Genomic DNA, 16669 nt, shown 5'->3' on the forward strand with positions numbered 1-16669 from the left:
GAGAAGGAATAAACAAACTCTGGTATACAAATGCAAAGAAATACTAGCCAGCAATATGAAGAAGTAAATCACTGATGCAGGCAGCAACATGAATGAATTTCTAAAGCATACATAACATCCTGGAATAGGCAAAATTACAGTGTGGTGGAAAATAATCAAAACAATGGTTCCCTCTGAGGGAGCAGGGGTGGAAGTTTTGATTTACTGGGAAGGGCCATAAAGAAACTTCCTAGGGTGGTGGTAATGTTCTGTATCTCAAGAGGAGTCTGAGTGTACAGATGCGTGCATTTATTGGAACTCATGAACGAATCTGTGCATTTCACTGTATATAAGTTGTATATCAAAAGAATAAAACATATTTATTGAACTATTAGTCAATGATACATATGCATGTTGAATTTCTGGAGGAAAATGTATTGATGTCTGCATCTCACTTTGAAATGCATCAAAAAATAAAAATGGATGGACGGACAGACGGATGGATGAATGGCTGGGTGGGTGGATAGGTGGATGAAAGGATGGATAGGTGGATGAAAGGATGGATAGGTGGGTGAAAGGATGGAGAGGTGGATGAAAGGATGGATGGGTGGACAGGTCGATGGGTGGATGGATGGATAGGTGGGTAGGTGGGTGGGTGGATGGGAGGGTGGGTGGATGAGAGGGTGGGCAGATGGATAAGTGGATGGATCGATGGGTGAGTGGGTGGGTGGATGGACAGGTGGACGGACAGACGGACGGATGGGGGGGCAGGCGGACGGACAGGTGGGTGGGTGTGTGGGTGGGTGGATAGATGGTGAGATGGATAGATGTATGATAAAACAAGTATAGTTGAGTGTAGCATCTAGGTGGTAGGTATATTTGCATTCATTGTAAAATTCTGAGTTTTCTGTATGTTTAAATTTTTTCATTTAAAAAATTTAGTGGAGGGGGAAGTATCAATAGACTGAAAAAAAAATATGGAGGTAAAAGACCAATTGGATTCTCTCTCCTGGGAATGTGAGACATTTCCAACTTCCACACAAAGCTGGAAAAATGTTGGAACATGAGCTGTAATACCTGCAGTCTCTACAGAGAAGGTCTAAGAGCTCCTATGTCCCCAGAGTGGCTCCAGGACTCACTCTGTCCAAACCTGACTGTTTGGATCTTCCCTGATTCACTCAACTCCTCAGCATCTTTCCAATAAATGCCCTGTTTGCTTAAGGCTCATAACTTTCCCTGGGGTTTCCTACAATCACAAGAACCTTCATTAACTCAGCCCCCAGGACCACTGCCTCACCAGGAATCTGTGACGCAGAAGCGGAGAGTAGGGGAGGGTGGTATGAAGGGCTCCAGGGAAGGCTGGCCAGCAAATTCCCAGCCACTGGTTGAGGACCCTTGCTGTCTAGGAAACCAATTTGTAAGTCAGGATTTACTGATTCCTTTTCTTATATTCTCTCTATCCCATCACATCACTGCCTCAGGGTTTTATGTAACTTCACATTACCCATGCTGAAAGTCAACTCAATTTGGCATTTGGTAATTATGTGGGCCCTGTTCCCAAAGTGGCAATTATGTGGGCTGTGTTCCCTGTAACCACCTAATAAATGCCTAGATGACTGTTTTGGCAACCAGAGATTAAGTGGCCCAGAATCCGCCCTTTCATCTACCAAGCAGAACGTTCTAGGTAGAATCCTGCAAAATGGGCAATTACTGAGCTGTCATCCACATTCCTCTGTGCTGATGGTGGGGAGTCCCAGCCAGCCCCGAGGGCAGGTGACTGTGCCCAAAAGCACGAATGACCCTCAAAGCAGAGTTTCAGGAGGCTGACTACCACGAAGCCTTCGCAGGTCATCCCACACTCCTTTATCATTGAAATGACTCAATTATTTTATGTCGCTGGAAGGAGGGCCTACACAGTCCAAACTACCAGATCCCAGCTGGAGCCATTCCAGGGTAGTGCCCACCGACTGCTCCGCTTCCAAGGGGCTCGCCTCTGCATACCTGCTCTTCTCTCCCCAGGGTTATTGCATCACACACTCCAGGCATGGAGAGGCAAGATGGTGTCAGGGTTATCAGTATGGTCTCTGGGGCCAGACTTCTTGCTGCTGTTGTTTGTTGTTAAGTGCTGTTAAGTCAATTCCCGCTCATAGAGATCCCATGCACAACAGAACGAAAGACTGCCTGGTCCTATGCCATCCTCACAGGAGTCAGACTACCTGGGTTCATACTGCCATCTCTACCATTCACTAGGCATGTCACCTTGGGCAATGTACTTCTCCTCTCTGTGGCTCAGTTTCCCTATCTGTAAAATGGAATAAATGCCTCATGAAGTTGTTGTGAAGATTAAATATTAACTCATTTAATACATGTGAAGTAGCTAGACCTCATTAAATACACATGAAGTGTTAGGAAGTCCCTGGTCAGTGCAGTTAACACACTCAGCTGCTAATACAATAGCTGGAGGTTTAACTCCGCCTAGACACACCTTGGAAGAAAGGCCTGGTGATCTACTTCCAAAAAATCAGCCACTGAAAACCTTATGGAGCACAGTTCTGCTCTGACACACTTGGGGTCACCGGGAGTCAGAATCAACTCAACAACAACTACGGGGTTTTGTTTAGTTTTTGTATTGTTATTCTGGTCCTGGGTTAGGAAGAGAAAGAATACCCGAGAGACGACATCCCACAGTACGGCCGTCAACAGTCAACAAACTCTCAGCCTGGATAGGGGCTACGTCATCTTCAGAGGTGGCCCAGCTCTTAGGGACCTTAACATTTGAAGAGGGAAGAGACACAGGCCTCGACTGGACTTACACGTGTGACCATCAGGGCAGCTCAAAGGGCAAAGACTTAACAGGGATGGGCCCACTGAGTTACCCTGGTTTGCCATTTCTCCTTCTACATAAACCAGAATATGTGGCAAAATTAAGTCAGGAGGGATGGCAAGATGAAGGAAATCCAAATTTTATCTAGAAAAAAATAAGACTTTGAAATTTGAGAGAGGCCCCCTAGGGTTTCCTTTGCACAGTAAGGAGTGAATCACTGCTTTCCAACTGAAACCAAAAGAAGGTAAGGAGCTGTTCTGAGCTTGAGAGGAAAAAAAAGCAGCTGCAAGAAGGAGACTCGGAGGGCTGGGCCTTTGCTCAGGGAATTCAAACATTTATGCAATTGTCAGGGCCTCTGCCTGAAGGTTAGGCTCTGCTCTGCTCAGCTCCAGAGAGTGCCATTCACACAGACAACAGTGCAAGGCCCAAACTTGGGCAGTGCACCATCTACACAACTGTACTAGGTGGAAGACAAGGAAAGAAAAATAGGTCTGATCCAAGCCAGACAAGGGCTCTCGGGCCCTGGACCCTCAAGTACAGGCAGTCCCTGGGTTCCAAATGTCCGACTTATGTACAGCCCGTAGTTATGAACCAACCCCCGTAAATCCTATATTAAAAATTGGAGGTACATGCAGTGGTTCATAATAACAAACAGGCACTGCTTTGTGACAACATCAAAATATTATTATTATTACTACTATATTATTATCTTAAGGATGTTTTAGCGTCTCTGGAAATGTTGCTTCAATGTTTTTTATGCATAGAAAGGTACACTAAAGTCAAACATTCGACTAACTGACGTTAGATATAAACCGTACCAAATTGTTCCAACTTACGGACGAATTCGACTTAAAGACAGACTTAGGAACGGAACTCTTGCTAATCTGGGGACTGCCTGTATGCCGAAGAGCCAAAAAGCCTGGCAATCTACTTCCAAAAATCAGCAAATGAAAACCCTATGGATTATGGTCTGATCCGCAACCCATCACGGGGATGGCGTGGGACCGAGCAGCGTTTCATTCGGTTGTGCACAGGGTCGCCAGGAGTCGGGGCTGACTCCACCGCAGCTAATGGAGAAGAAACACTGAAGCTGCTTACTTACCTAAGGCAGCAGTTTAAAAATATCTCTGCTCATGCAGTGGGTATTCCTTCTGAGGGTAGCCTTGCCTGTCAAGGTTGGAATTTTCTTCAGAGGTAGGATCTTTCTGTAACAAACACAAATCCAGCAATGACATTACTGGTGATGTAATAGAGACCAATGACACTCAGATGTGTAGTTTTGCATGTAAGAGACCCATGAATCCCATCTATGCTGTTTGTGGAGTTCGCTATATATATATATGTATATCGACACTTTTTTTTTTTTAAACATTTTAAAGGGATTCCATTACTTGAAAAGATTGGGAATTAACAAGACAAAGCCTACAACTTTGAAAAGACAAAGTAAAATAGTTCACCACCCCCACAGTTAGGGCAATCAATTTATTCATTTGTGTCCTTCTGTAAATCTAGGCTGTCAGCCTTTAAATAAGTCAAGGTGACCGACTCGACTCCATGGTATGGCTGAACCCAGCCGCTAGGAGCACTCTTGGTTAATCCTTCTTTGGAATTCTTTTGAAGTGGTGAAAGGTCACTTGGCTAATTGCTGTACGTCTGCAATAGACTCAAAGTACTGGGTATACCTATCTACGGTACACCCTATAGAACACTTCCCCACCCTTATAAAAGTCGAACAGTCAAAAACACTTTATTAAATTTTAGAAAAACATTCTTCCATATTGTGGCCTTAAACAAATCACAAGCACAGCTGAGCCCTTCTCTGGACAGGGGTTCCTGTGTGTAACAAACAGAAAAGGTGCTGAGGGCCAGTGAGACTGTACTTGCTCAGCCCTTTGAAAGCACGGTTGTTATGGACTGAATTGTGTCCCCCCAAAATATGTACTGAAGACCTAGTTCCTGGGCCTGTAGATGTGATTCTGTCTGGCAACACCAGTTTTCTGTGGTTTGGGTCTTAATTATCTAGTGCTGCTGTAACAGAAATACTACCAGTGGATGGCCTCGGCAGAAGTTCACTTTCTCACAGCCAGTGGGTTAGAAGTCCAAATTCAGTGCATCAGCTCCAGGGGAAGGCTTTCTCACTGTGTTGGCTCTGGAGGAAGGTCCTTGTCATCAATCTTGCCCTGGACTAGGAGCTTCTCAGCTGAGGGAACCTGGGTCCAAAGGACATGCTCTTTTCCTAGCACTACTTTCTTGGTGGTATGCGGTCGCCATCTCTCTGCTCGCTTCTCTCTTGTATATCTCAAAAGAGACTGATTTAATACACAACCTAATCTTGTAGATGGAGTCCTGCCTCATTAACATAACTGCCTCTAATTTGGCCTCATTAACATCAAAGGTAGGATTTACAACACACAGGAAAATCACATGAGATGGCAAAATGATGGACAATCACACAACACTGGGAATTACAGCCTAGCCAAACTGATACATATTTGAGGGGGGGACACAATTCAATTCATAACAGTTCGTAAATGAAGTCATGCCCGAGCAGAGTGGATCCCAAACCTAATCACTTTTGAGTTACAGAAAGACCGGAACAGACATGGAGACGCACACAGGGGTAAGATGAACGTCATGTGAGGCTCATCAACAAGCCAAGAAATGTCAGCAGACTCCAGAAACCAGGGGGAGGCTAACAGAAGAAACTGACACAACTGAGACCCTGCTTGGACTTTAGCCTCCAGAACTGTGAGAAAATACATTTCTGTTCTTTAAAGCCACCCGTTTGGGGTATTTCTGCAGCAGCACTGGCAAACTAAGATGACCACGCTCTCTCCCTCCGCAGGACTCCCGCTGGAGGCTTGCTCTGCCCTCAAGCAGCTGCTCTTCATCCTTCAGCCTCAGTCCGACCGTCTCTTCCTCAGGAACGCCTGCCCTGACTCTCGACTAAGTCAAATACCCCAATCATACCCTCTCAGGACACCACGCACCATCATTTGTAACCATTCCCATTTTACTTGTCTGGTTACATGATTAATGGCTGCCTTCCCCACTAGCCTGTAAGTCCCAGTTCCCGTGAGTATTTCGCCAGCAAAGTTTGCGTTTGATCCGAAGCCCTCACCTTGGTTTGGTTTGGCTGCTGAGCTCTGTGGGATGTCAGAAGACTGCACACCCTCTCATGGATCTTCTTCCACAGGGATTGAAAGCTAGGGTGGAACCTGACCAACAGAGTGAACGGGATGGAGTGTGATGCAGCTGCTAAACAGGGTGCTTCCTTAGGGCATATAACAGCATGTGTTGATATTCATAACAACTTAATAGTAAGAAAAAACAGCAACAAGCAAAATGGCACACACTGTGATTTCAATGTCTTTCTCATTCCTTCTCACAGGAAAACGATGGGAAATGAAAACAATCAAGACATTAAGGATGGCTTAGTTTAGTTTAGGTATGTGGCTATGAGTGATTTTTTTTTTCTTCCTTTTACTGTGCTTTTCATGTGTTTCTCTAATGAACAAATGCTGCTGTAACTTTTAAAAATGTAACCTAGAAAATTGAATTCAAAATTTAATCCCAATTATCTTCCACTACAGAGATTACAGAGCCCTGGTGGCGTAATGGTTAAGAGCTCGGCTGCTAACCAAGAGATCAGCAGTTCAAATCCATCAGCCACTCCTTGGAAACCATAGGGGGCAGCTCTACTCCATCCTATAAGGTCGCTACGAGTCAGAATCGACTCGATGGCAACAGGTTTACAGGGATTATATTTTAGGCAACCCAGACCCAACTTAACCACTGGTCTTACAGTGCCTTTCAGCTCCTCAAACACCAAGCATTTTCTCCCTTCTATAAGGCAATCAACTTTAGAAAATTCAGCCATTGAAAGACCTATGGAGCAGAGTTCTACTCTGACATACAAGGGGTCGTCATGAGTCAGAACTGACATGACAGCAACTGGTTTGGTTGTTTTTTCTTAATAAGGATTTTGCCAATACTGTTCCCTCTGTCCAGAACACTGCCACCCACAATCCCTGTCCCTCCTTTATAAACCCTACCCACCCTTCAGATGGCAGTACAAATGGGGATTTCTCAGGAAACTTCTTCCTGATCCCCCTCCTGGAGAGGAGGTCAACGTCCTCGTCATCTGCACCTGGAGTTCCACTCACCCCTCATTCAGAGGACTTCCCGCAGTGGATGTTTTGTCATTATTTGGTTAATATCTGTCTTACTCCTAGTCTGAAATTTTCATGAGGGCAGGGACTGTGCCTTTTTGCTTAATAGCTCATCCCACGGTCTAGTAGGTATTAAATATCACAATAAAATATTCAATAAACATCTGTTGTGTGAGTGAATGAATGAATAAATTCATCCATTCATATTCAGGGTGGAAAAATCCAAAAAACAAACCTGTTATCATTGAGTCGATTCCAACTCATAGCAACCCCACAGGACAGAGCAGAACTGCCCCACTCAGTTTCCAAGGAGCAGCTGGTGGATTCAGACTGCTGACCTTTACCGTTAGCAGCCATAGCTCTTAACCACTGCACCACCAGGGCTCCATACGGGGCTGGGGGAGTACCAAATTCCAAATTCTGCAGTATAACTAAGCGAAAAACGTCCACAGCAATTTGATAAGGAAAAGCATGGGCACTGTTTTCTAAAAATGCCTAAAGAATTCAAGCATTCGAATGAAATCATTCTCTTCAGTGAATGTACAATAAACGCTGGAAATGATGGGGACATTTCAGTAATCCACTTGTCATTCTGGGGCACCACACCAATGACCTCCAATGCAACTGTGCCGCTGCTCAGTCCCAGGCCTGCTCCCAGGCCACCCATCCTGGCTCATGCTGTAACAAGCATGTCCCACCAGTTTCCAGGGAGATGAGACCAAGAGTACAACTGGATCTACACAAGCCTATTACCACCCCCAGGAAAACAACTCATTTGGCTCTCGTGACTAACGCTGCAATGAACATTAGTGAAAGAGTATCTGCTGGGTCCCTGCTTTCAAGTCCTCTGGGTATCTACCTAGGAGTGGAATTGCTTTTAACTGTACTTCTATTAATGGGTTGTCCGTCAGTTTGTCGTACTGTGGTAGCTTGCATGTTGCTGTGATGCTGGAAGCTATGCCACCGGTATCCAAACACCAGCAGGGTCACCCATGAGGACAAGTTTCAGCTGAGCTTCCAGACTAAGACAGACTAGGAAGAAGAGCCTGGTGGTCTACATCTGAAAAAACTGGCCAGTGAAAGCCTTATGAATGGCAGCGGAAAATCATCTGATATAGTGCCACAGGATGAACCCCTCAGGCTGGAAGGCACTCAAAATACAACTGGGGAAGACTGGCTCCTCAAAGTAGACTTGGCGTTAGTGATGTGGGTGGAGTCAAGCTTTCAAAACCTTTATTTGCTGATGTAGCAAGACTTAAAATGAAAACATACAGCTGCATTTTACTTGGATCCACAATCAGTGCCCTTGGAAGCTGCAGTCAAGAAATCAAATGACATACGCATGGGGCAAATCTGTTCCAAAGGACCTCTTTAAAGGGTTAAAAAGCAAGATGTCACCTTGAAGACTAAGGTGCGCCTGACCCAAGCCATGGTATTTTCAATCACCTCATATGCATGTGGAAGCTGGACAATGAATAAGGAAGACCAAAGAAGAATTGATGCCTTTGAATTACGGTGTTGGCAAAGAATACTGAATATACCGTGGACTGCCAGAAGAATGAACAAATCTGTCTTGGAAGAAGTACAGCCAGAATGCTCCTTAGAAGCAATGACAGCAAGACTTTGTTTTTTTTTGTTTTTTTTTTTTTTATCAGGAGGGACCAGTCCCTGGAGAAGGTCATCACGCTTGGTAAAGTATAGGGTCAGCAAAAAAAGAGGAAGACCCTCAATGAGATGGACTGATACAGTGGCTGCAACAATGGGCTCAAACACAGCAACAATTGTGAGCATGGCGCAGGACCCGGCAATGCTTCCTTCTGTTGTACATAGGGTAACTAGGAGTCGGAGCTAACCTGAGGGCACCTAAAAATAACAACAACAGGTATAGAAGGCTCATGGGCAGAAGCCATGGGCTTTCCCCAGTCTGGCAGCAGAGATGTCTTTTGTAGTGTAAGAGGATAGATCTTTGATTGCCATATCCAAGACCATCTCCCCATTTTACAGATGAGAAGACTAAGATCTACAGAAGTGGAGTATTTGTGTGCAATCACCTAACACTTAGAAACAGATGGAAGTCTCCTCACAATCATCCATTGAAGGTTCTTTCTACTCCTTGTTTAAAAATCAATTCTCTATAGTTTTTAAATCCAGGCTAATCCCGGCCCTGCCCCCACCTCCACTTTGCCAACCTGCTGGGTTCTAGGCTGGTGACAACAGAGAAGAGGGGAAGGAATGGGGTCAGGCACAGAGAGGCATAAATGTGTCCCCAACTACCTGCCTCTGTGGACCAAGGCTGAATTTAACAATTTCTCATTGTCTGCTTTTTATCTGTGGTTTTCTTCCAATATCACAAGTAATGAACTCCCCATATGTTAATAGATTTTATTAAAATATTTGATTTGATTTTCTCAAGTCCATGATTAAAACATTTTAATATCAAGCTATTCTATCACTTCTGAGCAACACCAAGAGCAGACTACCACTTTCTTAGTCTACCTCACACCTGCTATCCACTCCTTGAAAATTTCAGGGCCACATTTGTTCTGGAATATACTTCTCCAGGAGTCTCTTTATGAACAGTTGTGTGATTCTGATGTGGGGATCTCTCTTCTTATTCTCATCAGGAGTAATGCAGAGAAAGGCAGTCATATCCTTCATTCACAGCAGATGTCTTAAAACATCACCTTTGGTGGCACTTTCTCGAGTTATGGTGACCAACCATCCTGGTTTGCCCAAGACTGGGGGTTTGCCAGGATACAGGACTTTTCAGGGCTAAAATAGGAACAAGCCAAACCCAGTGATGTCGAGTTGATTCTGACTCATAGTGACCCTACAGGACAGAGCAGAACTGCCCCATAGGGTTTCCAAGGCTGTAATCTTTATGGAAGCAGATTGCCACATCTTCCTCCCAAAGAGCATCTGGTAGGTTCAAACTGCCTGCCTTTCAGCTAGCAGCCAAGTGTTGAACCACAGCACCACCAGGGCTCCTTAAAATAGGGGTCGTCCCAGGCAAACCAGGTTAGTTGGTCACCTGACTGGAGTATGTAGTTTGGTTAAAAAAAAAAAGTTTCTGCTCTCGATCTCTGGCCCGCCCTCAAGACACACGCAAACATGTTTTTTATTGTGACGATAACGTAAACAAATGGGGAAAACCATATCTAGAAAAAGAGAAGGAAAATACACCTACATGTTAATAACGTTTGTCTCTGGGTTGTAGGACTACAAAAAAACTACGGGTGATTTTTTTTAAGCCTTGTTTTCCTGTAATTTCCAAACTTTCTATAGTGAGCACTTTTATACTAAGGAAATCAAAATCTTTATTTTTTTAAATGTGCAACAGATTAAAAATGGGTGGGTAAATAGTATCTATGCCAACGTTAAACCAGTTGCCATGGAGTCGACTCCAACTCACGGTGACCCCGCGTGTGTCAGGGTAGAACTGTGCTCCACAGGGTTTCTTAGTGGTTGAGTTTTCCAAAGTGGATCGCTAGGCCTTCTTAAAATAAATAGTATCTATGCAGTGCAGTGGTTGAGCGCTCGGCTGCTAACTGAAAGGTCGGCAGTTTGAACCCACCAGCCGCTGAACAGGAGGAAGATGTGGCTGTCTGCTTCCACAAAGATTACAGCCTTGGAAGCCACAGGAGGAAGATGTGGCTGTCTGCTTCCACAAAGATTACAGCCTTGGAAGCCACAGGAGGAAGATGTGGCTGTCTGCTTCCACAAAGATTACAGCCTTGGAAGCCACAGGAGGAAGATGTGGCTGTCTGCTTCCACAAAGATTACAGCCTTGGAAGCCACAGGAGGAAGATGTGGCTGTCTGCTTCCACAAAGATTACAGCCTTGGAAGCCACAGGAGGAAGATGTGGCTGTCTGCTTCCACAAAGATTACAGCCTTGGAAGCCGTAGGGGGCGGTTCTGCTCTGTCCTGCAGGGTCACTAGGAGTCAAAATCGACTCAACGGCAGTGGGTTTGGTTTTTTATGCAAAAGCTGGAGTCCCTGGCTGGTGCAAACAGTTTAGACTCGCTTTTTACCGGGAACTCCAAGGGTGGTGCCAACGGTTAACTTGCTAAGCTGGAAATCAAAAGGCTGGAGATCTGAGTCCACCCAGAGGCACCTCAGAAGAAAGGCCTGGTGACCTACTTCTGAAAAGCCAGACACTGAAAACCCTATGGAGCACTGTTCTGCTCTGGCACACAAGAGGTCACCATGAGTCAGGGTCAACTCGACAGCAACCGGTTTCGTGTGCCAAAGTCAGTTGTCTGTCTTGTTTTCAACTAACGGATCCTGAAATAGGCCTTCCAGAGGCAAAGGAAAGGCTCATCTCTGACTTTTCAACAAATTTTAAAAGCAATAATCATGTTTTCATACCAAGGCATCCCAAACTGAATATCCCTAAGAAAGCAAACACAAGAAGTGACCTGGCTTTACTCCGGCCACACTACCATGCGCTCTGCAGGCAAAGACAGGTGCTCGCTGCTGACCTTTCTCGGAGGAGGGGCTGATCCAGAAGCGGGCTGGGTGACCTGGAATGCTGGGAGGTGGCAAACGAAGTTTTCCGGTGGAAGTCGGCATCCCCTTGGTTACTGTAACTGGGCGAGGGCTTTCCAAACTTACTGGAATCTAAAGGTGACAGTGAGTCGTTCCTGAGAACAATCCGCTCATCTGGCTCCTTGATAACCTGAGTGACAACGCGCGTTCGTCTTTAGTGGCCGTTTTGTTTTGTTTTGCTTAATTGAAAGTTGGGAAGTGGGTTGGGAGGAGGAAGAGATTAGGGGCAAGATGACAGACTACCTGCCCCAGAGATCTCCTGCAAATAAAAAAAGGGCATCGAGAAGCCTGGAGACATTCTTGTAAGTCCAAGCCACGAAAAGACAAGCAAGATCACACAACCAAATTCTGAACGCTTGGCGTTTATTAACAAGCTGAAGAGACCCATACTCTGAGCTCTGATTTTTGAGGTTTGGGGATTATTTGGTTTAGGAAAGATACCTTTTTCTTTTTTTTAACAAAACACTTAAAGCATAGTCTACTCAATTTTCTTTGCACACATATATTTTTGTGTTATAACACTTAGGGTTTTTTTTTTTTAATTCTTTTTATTATGGCAATTTCCAAGCACGCATGAAAGTAGAGAGACTGGCATAGGGAACATCTCATCACCCATCTCCACCCACCAAACAAAAAGCCAAACTGGTTGCCGTTGAGTTGATTCCGACTCATAGCGACCCTAGAGAACAGAGTAGAACTGCCCCGTAGAGTTTCCAAGGAGCGGCTGATGGATTCAAACTGCCAACCGTTTGGTCATCAGTCAAACGCTCATCAAATTTCAGCATTTTGCTACTCTTCTTGTGTTATAACACTTAAGTCTGAGCCTTGACCTTGACAAACCAATCAAGGTTTAAGAACTAAGTGATTCACCACCCCTATGTTAAAAGGTACCTGATTACAGAAAAAGCAGTGGAAATCACTACTAGTAAAGTAGGTACCCCACCACCTGTCTGTCAGTCTGTCTTGCTGCGGTGGCTTGCATGTCGCTATGATGCTGGAAGCCGTGCCATCAGTATTTCAAATACCAGCAGGGTCACCCATGGTAGAGAGGTTTCAGCAGAGCTTTCAGACTGAGACAGACTAGGAAGTAAGGCCTGGCAATCTACTGTGCGCCATGAAAATCAGCCCATGAAAACCTTATGAATCACAACAGAACACTGTCCAATTTGCTTGCTTTGCACATGTCATTAGGAGGGGCCTAGAGAAGGACATCATGTTTGCTGACGTAGCAGGCCAGCGAGGGTGAGGGAGACTCTCAGGGAGATGGATTGGCACATTAGCTGCAACGATGGACTCGAACGTGCTGGCAATGGTGAGGGGGACGAAGGACCGGGCAACACTTCCTTCTGTTGTGCATAAGTGTACGCTGAGTCGAAGTTGACTCACCCGCACTACCGACAACAAAGAAGGCATTGGGCCTACACACACCTCGCTGGTGATTCATCCCACATGTGTAAAAAGCTTACGTCTGGGGAACCAACCAGCCAACCTCCAAGGGAAACAGAGAGTGCAGCCTGGACGCCTCTTAAACACTAGCTGAGCCATAGCAGCTCCATAAGCAGCACGAATTAGAAACGTAGCTCTCCACCACTGAGTGGCAAAAACACAATAATCGACATAAGAGAACAGAAAATAAATCGTTTTACAAACGCTATTTCTAAAATTACCTTGACGTTAGCTGCAAGGCTGTCGAGAGAAGAAGCTAGAAGAAAGAAGAACAGGTGTTTCAATGACTCATTGCTACCAGTTGCCCCTAAAACTGCTGTTACATTTATCCCACGGCAGCACAAAAGTATGAGACGATGAGGAATTGATTATTAAAGAACTTGAACACTCCCTTGTAAATCAGACTATCACTTTTCCATCTCCTTTGAGACACAGCAATTCGAACTATGCGTTTTTCTGTCCTCTTTTGGGTCCACAGGGAGCACTATATTAATGACATAGGGAAACGGGAAAGGCAAAGGCGAGTCTAAAGAGAAACAAGTTCGGTGACCCTTAAGCACCCAGGAAAACTAATATTTGCTCAGGTGCCCAGAGCCAAGAAGACGGCAACGAGGGTCTGAGAAAATTCTCGTGCTCTGCCTCTTCTGCCACTCCCAATACCTGGTTCTCCTGGAATCTTAGTTACGTGGGAACTCTTTAACACAAACGTTAAACTGAGACACTGTAATGCGCAAGAGCTTGGAGGAATATAATGCAGCAGAGATGTAAATCGTTAAGGTTGCCCTAGATAATCGTAATTAGAAAATAGACCTGATGCCAGAGAATGGTAAAGCTAACTAGGAAGTGAAGTAGTAAACACACACAGACAAAACCAAGACTAAACTGAATGCTTCCAGATTGAAAAAAAAAAAAAAACCTCTGAAATCAGAGGCTATGCTAAGGCACCCCAGCTTCCCCAGTGTGAGTGTGGCTTACGCAGGGACAAGAATCCTCCAGGCCGCTGGTAGTAAGAAACCAAAAAAAAAAAAAAACTGCTGCCATCGAGTCAATTCTGACTAGTAGCGACCCTATAGGACAGAGAACTCCCCCATAAGGTTTCCACGGAGTGGCTGGTGGATTCAAACTGCCAACCTTTTGGTTAGCAGCCATGGCTTTTAACCACTATGCCGCCAGGGTTTCCTGGTAGTAAGAAAGAAGATGTAAAAGAGACTGTTCATATCACCTGGGCATGGACAGATGTGTGTGTCCAGGGGCTCTTTTATCTCCCACGCCCAGCTGGCAGGGAAGCAGCCATGCTAAGGCCCTCTACAGCTGTGGCCACAAACCTGTCCTGTGGCCTAGCAGCCCCCTTGGTCCTGGTTCTGAGCACCCCCTTTCAAAGGGAGCTTGCCTTCATTCCCTTCCTTCTCAAAGTGCCAATGGACCAGCCATGGACCGCGGCAAAATCACCTGGAACCTTGCTAGAAAGGAAGACTCCCAGGCTCCACCCCCGCCCCAGGCCGCACCCTAGGCCCTACCCCAGCCCCCACCCCAGCCCCCACCCCAGCCCTCCCTAATCAGAATCTGCAGTTGGACAAGATTCCCAGGTGATTCGAATGCACATTCAAGCTGGAGAAACCCAAAACGAATCCCTGTCACTGTAGAGTCCAACTCATAATGAGTCTGCAGGACAGAGTAGAACTGCCCCACAGGGTTTCCAAGGAGCTTTATTTATTTATTTATTTTTGCAAAAACCTACACTCTCTGGAACCTCGGCTCTCTACCTGCCAAGATTAAGACGGGACAGGGGCCTAGACCAATATGGTGACCGAGTCCCATCATTACTGAGTCAGCTTTAAGCCCTACTTGTCTTCCCTGGGAAAGCACATGCGGCCGTTGCTTGATTTCACAGTAACAGGAAGGACAGTGCTGCTTTTATACGCGCAGCACTGGTGGTTTTCAACTTACATTAAGTGTCAGAGGCGATGAAACACTTTCAGCTTCAAGCCCTGCACTCGGTCCTGAGCCAGCTGCCACCACTACCCAAGAACATCAGCTTGAAGGACTACGTGAGACTGTGAAGTCCCTTGAAAGCATAAACCTTTACACCCGAGATGGGAACCCTGCCGTCAGGGCTGCTGCAGGTCCAGTCCGACCAGGAGGCAGGGCAATGGACCACCAGCATTCCTTCCTTATCTAAGGACTGTAAGTCCAGGAAGGGTTAAACTTACTGCCTATTGATGTGGTTGATGCATTTCAACCACAAGGTTATGGTCTCCAAGAGATGCCTTAACCTAGTGCCTCTCACTGTGTGGTCCAGGGACCTCCCCAGGGGTCCCCAAGACCCTTTCAGGAGATCCCCAAGGTAGACTCTGTTCTCGTAATAATACTAAGACACCGTTTGCCTTTTCACTCTCATTCTTTCATGAATGTACAATGGAACTTTCCAGAAATTACACAAAGTGTGATGATGTCTCCACCTCGATGGCTAATGGAATGGGTGCTTGGGCTTTCTTGTGTATTTTAAGTGTCTCAATTTTATTTCTAACATGTTACATATCGAAACAAAGAACACAACTCCTTACCGAAACAAAACAAAAGCCCTCGGGGTCCTCAATACATAATGTTTAAGAACGCAAATGGGTGCTGAGGCCTGGAGGACTGAGATCCACGGCCTTAACCTAACTGCTTCAGAGAGCCTGGCTCCCCTCTCTGCTGACGTGGAACCTTGTAAGACCAGTGTATCTCTGCTGATCTCCACCCATCCTCTGCTCATTCCCATCCAGAAAATGGCTTATCTTGTTTGTTCACTCTCAGTGGTGCCTGGCAAGGAGTTTCACACCAGGGTAAAGCTGCTCTCTGCTTTTTCAGTGCAGCCAGGGAGCCACTTGAACCTCAACACCCTCAGTTAGCAGCACTGCTGAGAACATTCCTTCCATACCGAGGGGAACTCTCAAACGGAGACCTTCTGACTCTGCTCCATGGGCTCACCTCCCTGGCAACTCCACAGCTGGAGACTACTCGAGAATCAGGCCCCCAGTTTCCAAGGCAACTTGTGATTCCTCAAACGAAAGAAGGTTCAGAAGTAGGATCCTTAAGTTTCCACACACACACGTTCAGGAGAAACTTAAGTACCTCTTCTCGTTGGAAATGGAAAGTCTGACAACTTGCACTTTCTTCTAGCCTTTCGAGACTGGTGCTCTGAAACAGCCTCACCGAAGGGCTTTGCACTGTCCACCTGAAGGAAAGGGAAGAAGCAGGACTTGAACGCGCCACAGCCCGTATTACCAGCTGCTGTCGCAGTGATTCCAACTCATGGTGACCCCATGCCAGGCAGAGAACTGTGCTCCGTGGGGTTTTTGTTCTGTCGTGCATGGGGTCACCAGAAGTAGACGGTCACCCTGACAGCAACTAACAACATCATATTTAGATATCACGTTCTATTAATAATCTTCAAAAATCAAAAAACAGAGATGGCTGACGGTCTTTGAGCAAGTCCTCTCTATCAGACCTCTTTATAGGCGCCTCCTGGCATCAACACCAGGAAGTGCACATCATTTAACCTATGACCATGCATGAGTTACAAGAGGGAGGCTGGTATGGTGGAAAGGGCACAGGTCAGACAATTGCGGTTGCATCCTGACTCTGCTACTTGCCAGGTGGTGTGGGCTTGCCCAAGTTCATCTAAATCCCCTCTATCCCCGGTAAAATGGACACACC

The 16669-nt window shown here is 45.8% G+C and overlaps 1 protein-coding gene across 1 annotated transcript in view; it reads right to left on the reverse strand.

The window, feature by feature from the left end:
• SPATA6L (spermatogenesis associated 6 like) overlaps window positions 1–16669 on the reverse strand; it is a 55142-nt gene that overhangs the window by 2130 nt on the left and 36343 nt on the right. The window contains exons 8-12 of the mRNA XM_023539426.2: window positions 16085–16187; window positions 13192–13226; window positions 11458–11654; window positions 5925–6021; window positions 3906–4008 (exon numbers count right to left, since the gene is read on the reverse strand). Coding sequence (XP_023395194.2) covers window positions 3919–4008; window positions 5925–6021; window positions 11458–11654; window positions 13192–13226; window positions 16085–16187 — 522 coding nt within the window. The 3' untranslated portion in view covers window positions 3906–3918. The remainder of the gene's footprint in view (window positions 1–3905; window positions 4009–5924; window positions 6022–11457; window positions 11655–13191; window positions 13227–16084; window positions 16188–16669) is intronic.

The sequence above is a fragment of the Loxodonta africana genome, chromosome 9 (genome assembly GCF_030014295.1).
Source record: "Loxodonta africana isolate mLoxAfr1 chromosome 9, mLoxAfr1.hap2, whole genome shotgun sequence".
NCBI lineage: Eukaryota > Metazoa > Chordata > Mammalia > Proboscidea > Elephantidae > Loxodonta > Loxodonta africana.